The sequence below is a fragment of the Ooceraea biroi genome, chromosome 9 (genome assembly GCF_003672135.1).
Source record: "Ooceraea biroi isolate clonal line C1 chromosome 9, Obir_v5.4, whole genome shotgun sequence".
Classification (NCBI taxonomy): Eukaryota; Metazoa; Arthropoda; class Insecta; order Hymenoptera; family Formicidae; genus Ooceraea; species Ooceraea biroi.
The window spans coordinates 14,462,891-14,482,207 of record NC_039514.1 but is presented as its reverse complement, the minus strand read 5'-3'; the positions used below and the strand labels follow the sequence as shown (position 1 = coordinate 14,482,207).

The 19,317-nt window shown below is 34.3% G+C and overlaps 3 protein-coding genes across 8 annotated transcripts; 2 read left to right on the top strand and 1 right to left on the bottom strand.

Annotated features, from left to right (window-relative positions):
- Window positions 1-792: 792 nt before the first annotated feature.
- Window positions 793-8,581, bottom strand: LOC105276000 (catenin alpha). 5 transcript variants are annotated; one of them, XM_026972157.1, is made up of 9 exons: window positions 8,368-8,581; window positions 7,187-7,525; window positions 6,383-7,115; window positions 5,719-5,745; window positions 4,499-4,732; window positions 3,749-4,354; window positions 2,902-3,579; window positions 2,545-2,547; window positions 793-2,068 (listed from the first exon to the last, which is right to left on the bottom strand). In XM_026972157.1, exons 2-9 carry the CDS (start codon window positions 7,501-7,503, stop codon window positions 1,904-1,906), a joined length of 2,763 nt encoding a protein of 920 aa, XP_026827958.1. In that variant the 5' UTR covers window positions 7,504-7,525; window positions 8,368-8,581; the 3' UTR covers window positions 793-1,903. The 5 variants fall into 5 exon arrangements, with proteins under 5 accessions (XP_026827958.1, XP_011331604.1, XP_011331605.1 ...); XM_011333302.3 differs by lacking the exon at window positions 2,545-2,547; XM_011333303.3 differs by lacking the exon at window positions 2,545-2,547 and having other exon boundaries at window positions 2,908-3,579.
- Window positions 8,582-8,897: 316 nt separating this feature from the next.
- LOC113561418 lies at window positions 8,898-12,517 on the top strand. 2 transcript variants are annotated; one of them, XM_026972354.1, is made up of 3 exons: window positions 8,898-9,202; window positions 9,533-9,622; window positions 10,414-12,517. In XM_026972354.1, exons 2-3 carry the CDS (start codon window positions 9,555-9,557, stop codon window positions 12,230-12,232), a joined length of 1,887 nt encoding a protein of 628 aa, XP_026828155.1. In that variant the 5' UTR covers window positions 8,898-9,202; window positions 9,533-9,554; the 3' UTR covers window positions 12,233-12,517. The 2 variants fall into 2 exon arrangements, with proteins under 2 accessions (XP_026828155.1, XP_026828154.1); XM_026972353.1 differs by having other exon boundaries at window positions 9,515-9,622.
- On the top strand, window positions 12,248-18,642 carry LOC105276304 (serine/threonine-protein phosphatase 6 regulatory ankyrin repeat subunit B-like). The gene is given in 1 exon segment (XM_026972355.1): window positions 12,248-18,642. A coding segment is annotated over 1 exon segment (5,118 nt). The 5' UTR covers window positions 12,248-12,903; the 3' UTR covers window positions 18,022-18,642.
- Window positions 18,643-19,317: the final 675 nt, after the last annotated feature.

The window sequence follows — 19,317 nt, the reverse complement described above, 5'->3', positions numbered from 1 at the left end:
TTACTTACGCGTATATGGTGGATATGTATTTGGTGTATGGATAAAAAGTTTCCCAGTGAAAATAAAGCAACACGTGAGTTGAATTACAAACGAATCATTATTATGAGAAAAGCATCACCTTATATTTTTGGCAGCATATTGATTACAATGTTCTAATCTTAAAAATAATTGTAGTATAATTAATACTTGTTTTCGAATAAAAGAAGAGCGAGATAGCAATTTATATCATGATATTTTGGCGTTTATCTTCTGTAGCAACTGATGGCTCGATTCTTATATAAAGAATCTATAACCATAATGATATAAAAGCACATATGTATACGTATATATGCTATGTGGTATCCGAGTATCAAAATAATATTCTCCATATGAAGTGAACCGGAAGTCAGTATTGTTGTATACTTAGTGCACAAACAGGTAATGCACCTATCACTTCTATGATAACAAAATAACTTTTATACCATTACATATATATTTCCTGCAAATATAAAAATTATTACAATACATTAAAATTACTTATGAAGTAAATTGACGTACATAAAAAAAAATGAATAGAAATGATAGAAGAAATACGCAGTATTGATCATGAATGTCGTAGTTATCGATAAATCTCTTATACATTATCTCTTCTACAGATAGAAAATCACTTGAATGCTCGTAATACTTGATTACCTGATTTGAACTTCGTATATTACAAAATACGCAAAACATTTCCGTAGATTTATAAAACAAATGTGTATATATAGAATTACTCGATATATATTCTCGAGCTATATGTATATTGCTCTAAAGTTCTTTTTTTTTCTTTTGGCCTTTCAGTAAGTTGGAATCTTATTAATATTGCAAATATTGTATGAAGTATGGTATATCTAATATATGTCACGTCAATCTTGATATATTTGATTATTGTAATAGAACTGTTAATAAAAGATTATTATCGTTGCAATACGGATTACATACTAGGGATTGAAATTTGTTTTCTTCACATACTCTTTCCCGCTCAGTTGTTTACTGTAATACAGAAATAAAAAATAACATTCGCCCGTAACTGTATAATTATACGTACTACTTATATACAAGTTAATATAGTAAATATTGTAATCTGCAGTCTCTTTATTTCGATACAATACTGTCAATCCATGATTAGTTTTCATTGACTTTGCATGAGCTCAATTAGGAAATATGTTAAATTTTTCGTAAAAAGAAAGATTTATACAATAATTTTAAAATTAAAGAAACCAATTTCCAATGTTTCTTACATACTAAATATATTATGTTCAAATAGATATTATCGACATAAACATACGTAAAACAGATAGAAAATTGTCTAATATATAATGATATAAAATAATATAAATTAATTATAGATAATATTTTTGTCAAAAATAAATTAGTAAACAAAGTATTAAGACTTTAGCAATTTGTTATATATAAAGCGCATATATTCTTCTTACAGCTAGAAAAATGTGATAGCAGAAGAAATCGCTAATCTCATCCGGGGGGGGGGGGGGGGAGAAATTTCTGGATATATAAATCATATATTATATGAATTCTCAAACGAATCAGAATATATCAGTGATAACAAAATCACTGTCTTAATTGTGCCCCTATAGAATTTAAGATATACGTGCACATCAGCCTTTCTTATAATTATTGACGTCTTCCTGAAGTTCCTGAATTATTCAGCGTTGGCATCGTATTGTGTCTATTTGTATTACGGTTATTGTACACGATTAAGAACTAATAATTAACGCACTTAAGTTATGTATCGATAGCTTGATGATATTCTGTGCATTCTTAAACATCATCGAAAATAAAACATCTTTACCTTACAATTCTTGAAAGGTGATGCTGCATGTTAATACGTTTTACTTTTATATTCGTTTACTTACATCTGGAGAGCTTATACACTCTCAGTAGGGCTCTGAAACTCCGAGAGCGCATGTATAGGATTCTGCACTTTCTTCTGCGAACCTTTGCGTACTTTCGCTCTCACTTCTTCGGGTCTCTCGGGGCGCACTAGCGGCTTCTTCTCTGGAGCTTTCATCTTCCATATGACGATAGGAGACTAATTATGAAACAAATAATTTATATTATTATTATTATGTTAGGCACACACACGTTTTATATCGTAATTATTAATAATATTGTGTTCTATTAAGTGTATGCAAAAGTTTTAGTCACTTTGTTTTCACGTTTTCGCTTTAGATGCATAATATGTGCAATACAATTCAGTCGTCAAAATATTTTATAAATTAAATAAATATTTAAATAAAAGCTTATGACATATGATGTGTTTACAAATTTTAATGCTAACTTTTCAAAAATGTAAAAAAGTGAAAATTTATTTAAAGTTTAAATAACAATGCCAGAGCGCTGAAAAAAAAGATTAAAACATTTGCATACATCTAATATTTCAATGCGCATTTATATGTATAAAATATATTTAATGAATATCTAGCACTCTAATGCTACTATAATAAGATTATGGAATGTTCTTACGACATTTGCGCATTGTGGGTACATTTGTTACGATATACTCACATACTGAAAGTCCAAGTAATAGTGAACGGCAAAAAAATACATTAAAAAATACGATATGAGCAGTGAACTGTGATAAATCTTAAAACTTTCCAATTTTATATTAAAACACAGATGCGAGCAATTTTATTACCATGTAATGCTTTTTAATACAATTGAAATGTCGAATTAAAATTATGATCAAAAGTTCATGAAAAATGCGGAATAACAAACTGTAAAAAGTACAATCTCAAATACAAGATTATTGACCACCTAATTTTATAATAACTCTTCTTTTATTAATTAATAACTTTTCTTTTATTAATTTAATAAAAGCTTAGCTAATACTGAATACAATCGATAAACGCCAGCGAAACTTACCGTTACCGTGGATTGTCGTGGATATTTCGTTGATGCAACGTAGGAGGCTTTCACGGTTAGCACGACGGCGTTCATCAGATTTTTGGCAGCCTGTATGAGAGAAGTCGCGCTGTCTAGGCCGGAGACGATCAGCTCGCCGCTGATGTTCTGTACGTCCGCCTTCACTTTACTCGTAATGTTCATCTGATGGCAATAGAGCGCTATGCGCTGCAAGTACGCCAGAAGGTCCTTTTTCGTCGAACTCTCCGGGCATTGATCAGCGATCTGCCTGGTCAGCTTGTCCAATTTCGTACCAGCTTCCGAGATCTTCTTCGCCGCGTTTATGACGTCCATGGTTGTCTTCAAGGGACCGCGGCCGCGAGTGAAGTCCGTCATCTCCATCATAATCATGCACATATGTTTAGCAAGGACGATGATGTCGTTGCCGGCGTCGTCCCACTTCGCCACTTCCTTATCGAACTTGAGTTTCTCGCTCCTGAAGTACTCGACCTGCTGCAGGATTTTCTGCTTATCTTCCTCCGGCATCTTTCGCATCGCTTCACGCGCGGTCGTGATGCCACTGATTTCTGGATACTCGTCCACACCGTGCTCTCCGGTCTGGGCGCTCGACTTGCTACGCGTTTCCAGTGTATAATGCTCATCCAATTCCACATCCTCGGGATCCAGATCTTCATCGGCCTAAAAAAAAACCGACGGCGAACTTAGAAACAAACGAAGAAGTAAAGAAGAAAAATATATATAACTTCATAATTATACTATTCTACTTATGTACAAGTTAATATAGTAAATATTAACTCTTTATTTCGATCCAATATGTCAATCTATGATCAGTTTTCAAATCTCTTACCCTGTTCATAAGCACAGCTCGTCTGATCTCGCGAACTCCGTCGTACACCAATCTGGACGCATCAATGAAGTCGTTCTCATCCACTTCCTGCGCCGGGTTGCTGCGCAGCGCATTCACAGCTTCCTCCACGCGTTGCTCAAAGTTTGGCATCACCTGCTTTCTGAGGACCTTCACCGCCTCGAGGACCCGCTTGGTGTAGATACACGGCTCGTAGTTGTCCATCTCTGCTTGCACGACGTTACACACCCTGGCAGAGCGGCCGAGTATCGCACCCGCGTGTCTGTCCAGGGTATCGGCATCGCCCGGTCGCACTTGCAACGCCAGAACGCACTTGTTGACGTCGTCCAGGATATGGTTCTCAGAGACCGCCAGGAAATCGTCGATGGTAGTGATGTCGTCTACGGCCTCCGTTAAGACGCGCATCTGATTCTCCCAAGCCTGGCGGAACACCTTCATGTTCTCCTTCGCAACATCCGTGTTTCGCGCGGCCCAGACGCGCGCGGCGTTGATCACCTGCGGACACAGGTTTTCGATCTGTGCCGCGGCGTAGCGAACCATCTTCACGCCGTCCTCGTTGTTCGACATGCTGCACACCAAATTGGCGACCTGTTCGAGAACAAATTACATTGCTCTTGTTATTGTAAAAAATTAATGTGACAATCAATCTAGTTTTGTAAGAAATTTTATGGAAAGAAATTCAACGAGATCTTACGAAATATTGTTTTTGACCTTGATATAAAAATTATTTACCTCTACCAGTTTATTCGCATGTTCAGTGAAAATGAGAGCGTATTCCTCTACTTCCTTGACCCAGCCTTTCTCCGCCGCTTCATACAGAGCCTGTAACGGCGCGCTAGTTTCCAGGAAGCTATCCGACACATGGTCCACTACGGCTTTGCGTAACTGTCTGCGAAGATCGCGGGTCTTCCTGCACATGTGATCTATCGCTCTCTCTAGGCCCTCAGATTGTTCCTTGACACCCATCTGTCAATGCGCGTTTACGATTTAATTTTTGATAATTAAATAATATAATTGTTTAACGTGTTTACATACTTCACAGTTACAGCTGTAAAAGATTGCTTAGTATTTAACATTATTATTGTTAGTTGAGGTCCAATCGATACAGAAAGAAATGAATAATGTATCATTACAGCAAAATATATGTAAATTAAATTACTAAAATATCATTATATAAGAAACGTAGAAGTAGAAGTAGATAGGAGACATTTTCCAGAATATTACTTACTTAATTATATCAAGATATTTTAGCAGCATACTTATAACAAGCGTTATTTACAAGTTAAACATATATATATGTGAAGCATCTCGGATGCCGAGCCATCTTTTACCTTGTGCATTTAATAAATTGTAATAAATGTTCCATTTCTTAATAAAAAAAGCTAATAATTTAACAATTTAAAAATAAAGCAACTCTTTTAAGAATTAAGCTCTAGAAGTGAAAAATTATAACGATGCTTTCTCTCGATACTTTCATTAGGAAAGCATCGAGATTCTAAATTAATTTATAATTATTTACATGTACATGAAAGATGGCCCTCCTAATAAATCTGAAACATGTTATTGTATGTACATTACTAGTTGTATGTACATGTACAGCATATTCTTATTTTCTAACGTTATGCGCTAATCTATTATTTTGCTTATTGCGTTTTTTATTGCATGTAGACATTTTATAGTTATATTTTACATAACTATAAAGTGATATTAGTCACTTACACTTTGTAAAAGTGTGAAAAATTGAAAAACTAAATTAAACAGATTGGGGTGAGCACACAGGCTAATAATAATCTAATGATTAGTGCTGGTTACTGAATAAAAAGTATGCATTGATAAAGGTGAGAGATCTAAGATAACGTGTATATGCGTAATATGCGTTATTAAAATCCATAGAAAGTATTTAATATGCAACAAAAATACAAAGAAACTGTAGAATTACGTCACATATTTACCCGTTTCCCACCCCGAGCGCGCTGTAACTGGCCATCACCAACAAAAACAAATCAACAGAACAAATATCGTTTTAATATTTATACAAAAGAATAAATCGCATATCGTATGCATATGCGATAGTACATCGCATAAAATTTTTTAATGTAAATCTGAGAGAACAAGTGAAATCCTAGAGCTCAGATTGCTAGAGTATCATCACACATACATATACATATTGTACATTATCTAAACTGTAAAATAATTGTCTCACAGCAATAAAAAAAAAAGAGATTGTAAACTATAAAGTATCAGTCTATTTATTCTATATATATATTGTGTGTATGTCATGAAGGAATGCTGCAATATTGATTATTAATATTCAAATTATCACTTCAATGTATCTCTTTACAGTACAGTTAAAAAACTAAAGTAAACCGCGAAAAAGAGAGTAGACTGAAAGCAAGTCGGCGTAAAAATCTATATAATTAAATTCAGGATTATCAAATTGCTATCTACAAATCATAATGTTGCACTTGACAGATTTGTAGCTATCTGTTTATGTCAACTTAATAAGAATCTATCTCTTCTTTCTATCTTTTCAACACAATAGATCATGAACGCTGTGAAAACAGAAATTTTACCAAACGATAAATTTATATAAATTATAATTGCAGCTTTACTCACGTTGTTCATGTATTCACTCAGGAGATCCTGCAGTGCCTGTCTAACTGCATTACACTCGGCGACAATGCGTTCCCTGCGCTCGTCCCGAGTGCACGACGAATCCGCCATCAACGCAGCTCCGCTGATGATGCTCTCCAATCTCTCCTCGAGGCTTGGCCGCGTACGGACCTCATTGTACGCCAACGGCGACATCACCATTCTCTCATCGAAGTCGTCCAACGCGGCGGCCAATTCGCCTGGCCCGTCGTAGGGATGCTGGCTGTCAGATGGCGCTTTTCCTTGAGCAACGTCGTTTATCGTATTCACCGCCTCGCACACCTGCTTCAACACGTAATCACGATTCGCCTTGGCCGCCGCCAGGTCTGGATGCTGCACGAACACCTTCGACGCAGTGAGCAACATAGTCGAGTGTTTCTTCAGAACGGCACGTGCAGCCGCTAGATCGTCCCGCAGCTGCGGATCCTTCAGCTCGTGCTGACGCTTAGCTGCCTGGTGTATCAACTCGGCAGCGTTCCTGCCGAATTCCTTGATGTTCTGAAGTAACTCGCCCTGGGAGGAGGCATTCTTCAGCTTCTTCAGATCATCCTCCACGACGTACAACGATTTCAGGAGCAGGTGAACATCCACCATGTCCGCCAGGATGAGCAAACGCGTCACCGCTGACAGTAAGTTCCTTGCAGCGCGAACCATGTTGCCTCGCTTCAGCGACGAACATGGATCCTCGGAGAATTCTCTAGAAGAGTGATCTCCATGTTAAACAAGCACGATATAGAGACAATGATAAGATAAGGGAATCACTCGTACCTGGCAGCAATGCTCATAGCTGCACCCGTCTTCCTCACTTCCTCCACAGCGCTTAACATCTCTGCTGTAATATCCGGATTTTCATAGGCGATCTTTTCGCCTTTCTCAATGAAATTAGTAGTCGCCTTCTCTACGGTCCCGACAAGTGCGCTAGCCCTCTTCGATTTTCCTTTCTTCTTTTTGCTGGGACCCTTGGTATTTACCAACGTGGTAACTTGGAGTACAAGTGGCTCCAAGGTCTTTTCTACTGACATGGTACGGATTTCCAAGTTCTTGGGATCCCATTTCAAAGTAATCGGCCCAAAGTGGTCAGACATATTTGCCGTATTAATGTTTACTCTACAATTACAAAGACAAAATATGGTTGATGTATTCAAGAAAATTTTATTTTAGAAAATTCTCAAAATTTCTTTTGCAACTGGATTGTTGAATTAACAATTATTACATTGTTCTTTTGACCCTTATTTTAAATTTTATTTGATTTAATTTTTATGTAAATTATTTTATTCATATTTATAAGCAAATAATATGTATTCAAGCATGATATATATAAAATAAACTCATATTACTGAATTATAGTATGAAGTTAATTGTTAGATGACACTTCTTGGGATACTTTGAGCTAGACTAGCCACCTGTCCACCATTATCTCTCAGATGGAATTGGCTCAAAGCCTCAGTTATCGGAAATACAATAGCGTTCTGGGAGTATAATAGAAAGAAAACCAAGTTCTAGGCCTAATATAAGAGGAAACAGTTATGTCAATTGTCAACCAGTTCAAGAGGAACTAGGCATTTTTTAAACAGGGATATTTTATGATTGCATTTTCTACTCCTTCCTATATTCTTTTTTTCCCTCTTAAAAATATCCACAGAGATGTAATTACGGTAAACGTAAGGTAAACTCATTCTTTCGACGACATCGAAATACGAGTGCAAATCTTATATCAGGAGACATGAAATGTAAATATCGTTGGGGAACCTCCTACTTTTAGATTGTCGGCCGGTTCGAGCGATTTAGGCACAACGCACCATTTATTAATGGACTATTCGCCTTTTTATATTCCTCGTTCGACGCGGATTTTTTTATTAGCTCTGATAATTGCATTCCCGAAGGCGCTACATCCCTCGCACGCGCTGGCATACGGCGAGGGTGGTGACACAGAGCCAAACTCAGCCTACCTGCATGAAAAGGGTAGAAAAAAAGGGCCTCTACGATTGCTTCTCGCCGCTAACAGCAACCGATTCGCGCAAAACGTAACAATACTTTGTAGGAAACTGGTAGCATTAAACAGGACACTGACACGCCGACCGTCTCGTCCCGATGTATCACTCCACTGGTATTCGCCCCTCGCCTTGTCGGATTGCTGATAGTGACGTCATTATTTCCGCTGGGCTCGTGGAACAGGCGAGATACAGAGCGCACCTTGCTACGCCCGAAATTTACGCCGCGTTTCTATGTGCAGCAGACCTTAAGGCTTAGGGCGATATTCATAGTGCTTTTTATTACGAGAAAGTCTTAAAATGCCTTTTAGAAACTAATCTAGCTATCCGGTTGGCTACCAAATATCTTAAGAGCATATTTTAGACTATCTTTCCTGGAAAGCATTTCGGCAGCGTGACGCAACAGGCGACGTGACGATATCCAATGAGTGTACAGCTTTTCTAAAAAACACTGTACGCTGATTGGCTATCGCCTGTCACGTGCCGAAGTCCCACCTCCTATATTTAATGAGCATAGACTGATGCTGAGGGCGCGAAACGTGCAAACCGCAGAACGCAGTCACAGTAGTTGATGTTCAGTTATATTGTCGTGATGAGGATGACGTCCTCATCCTCTGTCTGAAAAGATAATCGTTCCTCAACCACTCTACTACAAATCGCAACTCTTGAAATCGCGTTTCTTGAAAGTCTGTACCGATTTCGAGACTTAACATTACCGAATATTACAACCAGGCCTAATCTATCACAAAAACTTGCCGGCTTTAATACTTCAGCAGTATTTCGTCAGTTGCACGTACGTATTTCACTTTTTAAGTACTGATGTTTGTTAAAACTTCTACATGTTTCTTATAATAAATAATGATACGTTAAGATATTGAGCTCTGTAAGGTGTGGTTCGGAACAGAAATTTTTATATAAACATGCATGACGATCGAGTTTGTATAACAGAATGCTACTATCATTGCTTCCATAATACGAGCGCTAATTTCATCGAAAGCGATGTTTTTACTTGTTACTGCATTATTTTCGTTGCATCTGAACGTGGCCCGTTATTATAATTACTATTGTTATAAGTTTAAAATAAAAAGTTCATGTTCTATTAAAGGAAAGATTACTTGTAAAGGTAAAACAAAAGAAAGCTGAATATGGATATCGATAATCAAAGTGAGGACGAAGAAATTAAGAAGAATTCTTCCAAGGATATGAATAACAGGTATTGTACATGGTGTATATTTTAAGTACTGTAATTTATTAACTTAAAATATTGGTGAGCTATAAGAAATAAGCTACAAAAATGTTTATGTTCACAGCACAATTATGATAACAATTACAATTACAATTATAAAATTAATAATTATATATCTATTACTTCTTATTGTTGAAGTCAGATGTAATTTCGTAAGTTAATAATTTGAGGAATACTTTAAGATGCATGTGTGTGCTTGTGCAATTGATTATTTATTTACACATGAAGTTTTGTCTCAGTAACATAGTTTTCTTATGTTTATCATTAAAAATAGCAGAGTACATTGAAAGTTTCATTAACTACTAGAAGGCATGCTTTTTATCATTTACAGTAAATAAAAATTTAATATGGCAGAAGCAACATAAAAGTAATGTTGTCTAGAATATTTAGGTATTTAGGAAAACACACAATGCATGTATTTGCCCTGCATTCTACATAATTCTTTTTATATTTGAACAAACGTTCCATGATCATTCTTTGTTATAATCATTAATAACATATCTAACCATTAATAGCTACAGCTATTTTCTTGGTTGTTATAATTTTATGTTATTATAAGAAAATAAAAATTATGAGAGTTAATAAATGTATTCATATAAATTCATTGGAAGACAACATGAATAATAAACAATTTGCAATAAAACTATTTAGAAAATGGATATTTTTGATGTTTCTTTTTTTTATAGATCAATATTATTATCTTTTTATAATTAATGAAATTAATTTAATAGGAAAAACTTTATATTTGATATTTTCAGCATCTTACAGAAGGAAGATGGAGACACAGCCCATTCCATGAATATTAAACCACAAGTGATTGTTGATCATCATAAATCAAGCTCATCTTCTTCAAGAAAGAAACATACTGATAAAAGAAGTCATGGAGATAAGAAGGAAAGTAAATCGTGTCTACAGAAAGGCAAAGACAGGCTCGAAGAGGAGTACAAACATCATAGACATGTTGACGAGAATTTAGAGGAGTATTCGCATGTATCTGAACAACAACAGATTAGTTCTTCTCAAGAAAACGAACAGTTTTTATCGCGTTTATACACATCAAAACAAGAGTTTTTAAAAGAATATAGACAGCTCTATCTTGGAACAGCAAAAGCCGAAGAGCTTTATCTCCTGATTTTAACAAAACTGAAAAAGGCCATAGCAGAGGGTAATATTAATACCTTCAAAAAATTAAGCAATTTAATTGATTATATAAAAGATACAGAAGACCAAATAACTTTGAGGAGTTATTATGTTCATGATAATAATCCTATTAAAAATACTAATGTAGTCATCTTAGCTTGTAAACACAACAAACTAGAACTTCTAGAGTGCCTATTTGGTAGTGATAATAGAATCTTATATAATTTATCTATTGATATCACAAGAACTAATATATTACCAGATGATAGAGATGAAGAATGTCATAATGCGTTTTATTATGCTATACGTGCAGGTAACATTGAGCTTCTTAATACCCTAATCAGTAAATGGCCGGGTAATTATTTTGCTGTTCATTTGGAAGAGTTGGATACAATTCTTTCAAAAGCTTATGAAGAATTGAACTTGAAGAATGTATCCTTGTCTGACAAAATGGCCATTTTTGTTGAAAATAAGTTACTAGATCTCCGTTTCTTCTCTAACGCTTCAAAACGGGACCAAAGATTCAAGACTAATCTTAATAATATCAGAGAACGAATTGAATTAGTGCTTCAAAACATTAGCTTACTAAAGAGAGATTACTTCAATGCGGAAAAAGTAGATGAAAGGTTTTTATTTGTAGCAAAGTTTATTGCAGCAAATATTCATATATTAAAACGGCAGTTAAAATCAACTTATGATAGGTTACCTTGGGAAGAAATAGAATTCTGTTTAGTCAGTTTTATTTCTTCTCACATAAAACGACAAGAGATTAATCTATTTTATTGTTCTACATTGAATAAAAGCAAAATATTAACTTATTTAGAAAATTTTGCGAAGAAAGTTGAAGAATATATTATAAAAGGGAATAGCGTAAATATTGCTGATCTTCCAACCTTAAAACGTGAAAAGGTTATTGCAGAGATTATTAACAGTTATCCTCCATTCGAAGAGTTGTATAACGATTATCAACAAATTAGGGATATTCAATCTTTAACGAAAATAAGTGATCATATAAAGTTGGCATTGTCAGTTAATTGTAAGGAAAGAGAAGGCCAGTTAATTATTACAAGGGTTTTACAAATTATTGGTGAGCATTTAAAAAACACCTTAGAGTCTCCTAAGTTATCTAATACTACAACTGAGCTCTTGCTGCTATCATTACCAAAATATACAAGAAGCATAATTATAGATTTACGCAATTCGTTATCACATGCTTCACTCTTCCAAAGAACAGAGATAGCGGAAAATAAAGATGTTAATTTCTTTATAGGTATTAAAAATGATATTAAAAAAGTTGGTGATGTAATTACTGATATTTTGTACAACAAAAAAATCAAACAAATCAGAATACTTTTAAAAAAGATAATTAATAGTAACAATTTCGATGAAATAAAAGGAGTTTTGAAGTACTTGCTACTGTTGAATTGGAAAAAATGATTTCGGAAAATGAAAATTTTAAAATGATAGAACATGGGAAGCTTGAAACTATTATTAAAGATTTAAGCGATAATATAACTGATAAGACAACTTATGAAAAAGAGCTGTTTAATACAATTAATAACATAATCAATCCTGCAGGTATCCAATTAGAAACTATTACAAACACTTACATTAAAGGAATTTCATTATTAAAAAATTTAAATACTTGCTTTAGTGACTGTATGACCACCCACAACATTATTAAAGGAATAAAATACTTTGCTAATCAAATATTACAGAAAATAGTTCTAAAAATAAAACCTGATACTCTTCAAGAAATTGCAAAGTTATCACTGAAAATTTCTCGTAGTGTTAGGTCAAGAATGCAAGATGAACAGTTCGATAAAGTGACCAACTTAATTTGGAAAATTTTTTTTATTGTTGAATTTGGAACAGACGACATTGAATCGATTAAAACATTAAAGGACGAATTAAATAAAAAAGCTTTTTGTATTTCTACATATACACAAGGGAACACTTACAATATTACACAAGAAAAATATAATAACCAGCTTGCACGGACACTATCTGAACTGACAACTATTTTAAACAAGAAGTTATTAAATGGCCAATTAACTGAAACAGTCCCTGTTTATAAGAGCGACGAAAAATTACAAGCAGTAGTAGAAATGCTTGTTTTGGATATAATGTCAATTTTGGAGCTCAAGAATTCCCTGGAAAATAATCTACTTTTTTTAGATGAAAATATTCCTTTATTAAATGGAAGATGTTTACGTAATCATCTAGTACATGATAACGCATTAGTAGATATATTATTATCGGATCCTTCGAAAACAGTTGTTTTAAACGCTACAAAACTTATTGAAGAAAATATAATAGGAAGTAACAAAAAAATTGGCAAATCAGTGAGTAATAATCCTTCCAAACTGAGAGAGAAATACAATCAAGGCTTAGTTACCATTACCAATCAGAAAAGACTGTTCGATGCTTTGCAAGAAGGAAATTTCGAAATCTTAAAAGATTGCCTCAGAGAAGGAGCAGATATCAATGCTAGAAATATTGATTTATGGACCACATTGCATTTTGCTGCTAAGGGACCTAATCTTGAAGTTATAAAATTTCTTCTCGACCAAAATTTAAGCCTTAATGTTAAGGATATTAATGGCCGAAGCCCACTGCACATTGCTGCTGCACATGGAAGGACAAATATTGTGGATTTCTTCTTAAAAAAAGCAGGTTTATATGTTGATGATACAGATAATAAGAACAAAACACCACTTCACATAGCAGCTCAAAATGGTCACAAGGATACTGTCGAGATTCTATTAGAAAATGAAGCTAATACTTTTAACCAAGATGTAACCGGTCTTTCACCTTTACACTATGCAATAAAGAACAATCATATTGACGTTGCGAAGATTCTGCTAGCAAGAGACAGGAATGTTGACATTAATGAGACTACAGGTGGCTTTACTCCATTGCATGAAGCTGCAGAATATGGTCACTTGGAGTTAGTTAATTTTTTACTTGAATATGGAGCAAATAGTAACGCTAGAAGTGATAACGATCGGACACCAATACATGGAGCAGCACTCAACGGCCATCTGGAAATAGTGAACACTTTAATTCTGAAGGGAGCTGATGTTAACTCTAAACTTATCGATGGTTGCACACCATTACATTATGCAGTGGAAAACGGTCACGAAAAAGTAGTTAGCATTCTATTGAAACATGGAGCTAATATTAATGCCGTTGACAAAACATATAATAATACAGCTTTACACTATGCGGCAAAAGAAAGGCACGAGGAAATCGTTAAGACTTTACTGAAACATTAAGCTAATGCTAGTGTTAAGACTGTGGAAGGTATAACTCCATTACTTATGGCAGTACATAGTGGCCACTTGGAAATAGTAACTATTTTCCTGAAACATGGTGTTAATATTCATGCTACAGATATCAATAATGATACACCATTACACTGTGCAGTAAAAAGTGGTCATATGGAAATTGTTGAACATTTAATAAACAATGGAGCAGAAGTTAATGCTAAAAATAAATGTGATCAAACACCACTACATGAAGCTGCTCTGAATGGATATCAAGGTATTACTGATTTTTTGATAAACAATAAAGCCGATGTAACCGCTAAAGACGTTTACGGTACTACATCTCTACATGCAGCTGCCATAAATGGTAATACAGATGTTATCGATCTTCTGATAAAACAAAAAGCTAATGTTAATGCTAGAACTAATAAAAATGCTACACCTTTGCATTTAGCTGCCTTAAATAACTGTATAGATACTATAGTTTTTCTAATAAAAAATGGAGCTGCAGTCAATGCTAGAGCTAATTATGGTGTTACACCGTTACATTCAGCTGTTCTAGAAGGACACAAAAATGTTGTGAATCTCTTAATAAAAAATAAAGCCCAAGTCGATGCAAGAGGTATTGCAGATGGTACATTATTACATATGGCTGTGGAAGCGGATCACACAGAAATCGTTAAGATTTTGGTAGCAAACGGAGCTAATGTTAATACCAAGTGTAACAATCGGACGCCATTATTTTCTGCAATCAAAAATAATAACAAAGAAATCGCTGAAATTCTTATAGCAAATGGAGCTGATGTTGACGACGAAGATAGTGGACCTTTATGTGCAGCGGTGCTTGCAGGCTATAAAGATATTGTAGAAATGTTGTTAAAAAACGCAGCTCGCGTTAACGGAAGAGATGCTGAAAATGCTACTCTATTACATCTAGCTGCCAGAAGAGGTCATAAGGAAATAGTGAAGACTTTGATAAAAAGTGGAGCTGATATTGATGCCATAACTATCAATGATGTAACATCATTATATCTTGCAGTACAAGAAGGTCATAAGGAAATTGTTGAGATTTTGATAGCAAATGGAGCTAATGTTAACGTTAAATCTACCGATGGAACAACATTGTTACACATAGCAGCCACAAATGGACACAGTAATGTTGTACAAGTCTTACTAAATAGTAAAGTAAATATTAATATTAAAGATAATAAGAATAGAACATCGTTAGAATTGGCAGTGGCACGTGGTCATTTAGAAGTGGTTAAAACGTTACTTCAGTACCAGAAAATAGATATGAATACTAAGGGAAACGATAATTGGACAATATTGCACATTGCTTCACACGAAAGTAATCTGGAAATGGTGAAGTACTTAGTAGATAAAGGATCAGACATCAATGCTAAAACTTCTTTTGGCTATAAGCCTATGCACTTTGCAGCTAGAAAAGGTCATAAAGATACTGTAGAGTTTTTCCTTAGTAAGGGATTAAATATTAACGATCGTGGTGCATTTAAGCAGACATTATTGCACTATGCTGCAATGCACGATCATTTAGCAGTTGTGGAGTACTTAATAGCGCAAGGTGCTGATGTTAACGCTCAAGATATAAATGGCGTAAGTCCTATGCATCTTGCTGCTACTTACGGCTATAAAAATGTAATTGAAGTTTTACTAAAAAATGGAGCAATTTATAATCTTGTTGACAAGTTTGATACAGAACCGTTAACGTTGTGTCGTGACAAAAACGTTATCACTTTATTAGAATCAACTGAGAAATTATTTAAGGCTATAAAACATAATAATGTTTCAGAAGTTGAGACTTACATCAAAATGGGTGCGTTTGTTAATGCCAAAAATGCTGATGGTGGAACACCACTGCATTATGCTGCATGGAAAGGCAGTGATAGAATTGTTAATCTTCTGTTACAAAATAGAGCTAATTCCAATGCAGTTGGTAAGAAGGGCTTTACTCCTCTACATTATGCTGCAAAGTTCTCTCACTTAAAAGTTGTAAAGACCTTATTAGCTCTTGGCGCGGTATATAATGCTGTCTCCGACAATGAAAGAACACCATTAAATATTACTGTAGATAAAGATATAATTAGTTTATTTCAATTGGTGAGTGATTCATTTAAAAACATTAAAACTGGTAACTCCAAAGTTATTAATGATCTTAATAAAATAAAGGATGTTGATACAATAAAAGCCATCATGGGTGCTCGTAATAGAGAAAACAAAACGCTAGTAGTTACTGCAATGTATAGTAACTTTTCGAAACTTGAACAATTAAAACAGATATCACAAGGTGATATATCCACCCAAATCAAAATAGCTTTAGCACTCATGAGTCAGACCAATTATCAAGCGGCCTTAAATATTTTCACAAGCGCATTTGAAAAGAGAAGAGAAATACTAGGACCCGATAATCCTGGCACCTTAGATATTCAGGTACATATGGGTAAAGCATTATACGCACAAGGATTTTTTCAAGAAGCTCTTAACACATTTGAGGAAATTTACCAGAAACGGAAAGAAGTCCTGGGTTTAAATCATACAGACACTTTAAGTACGAGAAGTATAATTGCTCTAGTACTGCATAGATTAGGAAAAAACGAGGAAGCTTATAATATTTATCAAGAAGTCTATCAAAAACAAAAAGAGATATTAGGATCAAATCACTCAAATACTTTAGAGACACAGTTTCATATGGCACTAGTATTAATTGAACAAGGAAAATATGAAGAAGCCTTAAATATCAGTAGGATAATGTTTGAAAAAAGTAAGAACATATCCGGTGCGGCAAACGCAGGAAATGCCGTGCGTGCTCAAAATAATATAGCGATAATATTGACCAATCAAGGTAAATACGCAGAGGCATTGGAGATTTATAAAGACGTTTATGAAAAGAAAAAGTTGATTTTCGGTGCTACTCATTCTGATACTTTAAGAACGTTACATAACATGGCCGGAGTACTAATCAACCAACAGAAATATGCAGAAGCCTTGAAAGCTCATCAAGAAGTTTTAGATATCCAAAAAAACGTTTTAGGACCAAATCATTTTGATACCCTAAATACTCGGTGTAACATAGCAAACATACTTTTTGCTCAAGGCAAATGGATTAGTGCACTAAAAGTTTATAAAGAATGTGTGGATCAAAGAAAAGCAGTGTTTGGAGCAACTCATCCTAGTGTTTTGAAAATTTTAGAACAGATAGAAATAATTAAAAAGATATTTAAACTGCAGGGCTACAGCGAATCGGAAATCTTGCAACATCTGCAAAAAGATATTAACATTGCTGCTAGTAATGGTGATGTACAAACTGTGCAACGTCTATTAAAAGGTGGAGCTAGTGCCAATGATAAAGACATTGATGGAAGAACACCACTACATTACGCTATTAGCAATAGACAGATGGGCGTTGTAAACGTCTTATTAAAAAGTGGAGCTGATGTTACTCATGGTACTAATAAAGGTAATACACCACTACACACAGCTACTTCTAAAAGTTACAAAGAAATTGTCGAAGTTTTGTTACAACATGTGAGTCGTGATAAATTTTATGACTTTATTAATGTTAAAACCGCTGCTAGTGGCAGTGCATCACTTCACGTTGCAGCCAGTAATGGTTACTTAGAGATTGTTAAATCTTTATTGAAGCATGGTGCAACCTATAACATTAAGAATACAGAAGATAAAACACCTCTTAATCTTTCCAAATACCAGAGTGTTACTGATTTGCTGCAACTTGTCGAAGAATTATTTGAAGACGCAAAAAAAGGTAATACTGAAATTATTAGCAAGTTAAAAGCAGTAAAACCAGATGAGTTTGCAGCTGCAACGAATGCTCGTAATGGTCAAGGGAATAAGCTATTACAAGTTACTATATCTAATAAACACAGGAATATTGCGAGTGAATTGGTAAAAATGATGAGAATGTCAGGTCAGAAGTTATAAGAAAATAGAAAACGGGGTCAAAGATTAAAAATTTAAATGACGTGGAAGTATTTATGTAGGGCCTACTTCAATAATAATCAGTGTAGACTAAAAAATCATGAAAGTACAGGTTCTGTTTTTCTTTCTTTCTTTTTTACATAAATTTCCAATTTTAAACTCGATCGCTTCTTGATAAATTTCAGTATTTATGTAGAGCCTACCTCAATAACAATAATTGTAGACTAAAAAATCATGAAGGTACAGGTCAACAACTCCTTTTTTTTTGCATAACTTTCAGTATACATCACTATGAAAGTCATATTAATCTCTATCTTTCATATGTTTGTTTTTTGGAGAAAGCCCTTCTGGAGAAAGGTAGGAACAAGTTCCTAATAAAACTTAATAATTAACATTTCGATTAGTTTCTTATACAACTTATTACATTGACGTAGTGATTGGAAAATAAAACGCGAGCGCGCGCGCGGGAGTGTGTGTGTGAAAGAGAAAATTTTAAGTTTTGGTTTATTTTGTATCAAGGTGTGTACAATTTATTTTATATTAAATAAAATGCATTCATTTTGTATCAAGGTTTGTACACTTTAGTTTTCTGTATTAAATAAAATGAAATTAGAACTGCTAAAAGAGTTTTAGTAGATTAAACGAAACATCACCACCTTTTGTTCAATCCAATAGATTGTATATTTCATGTAGTTTACATGAAAACAGTTTGTTTACACATCACATAGACAATTTATGTAGACGTAATTTTGAAATTTATGACAATGCTAGTCGTATCTACAGGCCTCTTCAGTGCATCTAAAAATCATAGATAATAGTGGAACTTTTCAGTTATTAACTTTTCAGGGTCTTCAGTTATTTTAATTTCTCTAACATTAAGATAAGATAATAACTGCCAGTGTATTAATAGCTGTATATTTATATAGCTGCCTTCACTGTGTTTACTCTTCGTTGCAGTGCGCTTTTTAAAACTCAATATTATATTTCAAATAATAGATGAATAATAAATTAAATATATCGGGAATTTCCTGACATTTTATCTTAAAACTATTCTTAATTAAATCAACTGAATTAATTAAATTAACTGTTAATTTAATTCAAGTCAATTAATATATATATTATCAGGTTTGCACAACGAGCATCAATAAACTCAAATTAAAGAGAAGAGAATTGGATATGGTATTTAGAGAGTTGTCTTTATAATTGAACTGACTGCTAGTTTAGAATTTATTTTTCTTCCTCCATATTTTATACAGAAAGATAAACTTTGAACTAATGCAGTCAGTTCACTTATAAAGA

Coding starts and splice junctions, on each gene's coding strand:
- LOC105276000 (XM_026972157.1), bottom strand. CDS start 7,503: ATGTCTGACCACTTTGGGCCGATTACTTTGAAATGGGATCCCAAGAAC. Junction 4,733..5,718: donor GCGCTCGGGGTGGGAAACGG/GTAAATATGTGA, acceptor GCGCATTGACAG/ATGGGTGTCAAGGAACAATC. Junction 4,355..4,498: donor ATGCGAATAAACTGGTAGAG/GTAAATAATTTT, acceptor GTTCTCGAACAG/GTCGCCAATTTGGTGTGCAG.
- LOC113561418 (XM_026972354.1), top strand. CDS start 9,555: ATGGATATCGATAATCAAAGTGAGGACGAAGAAATTAAGAAGAATTCT. Junction 9,623..10,413: donor TCCAAGGATATGAATAACAG/GTATTGTACATG, acceptor TGATATTTTCAG/CATCTTACAGAAGGAAGATG.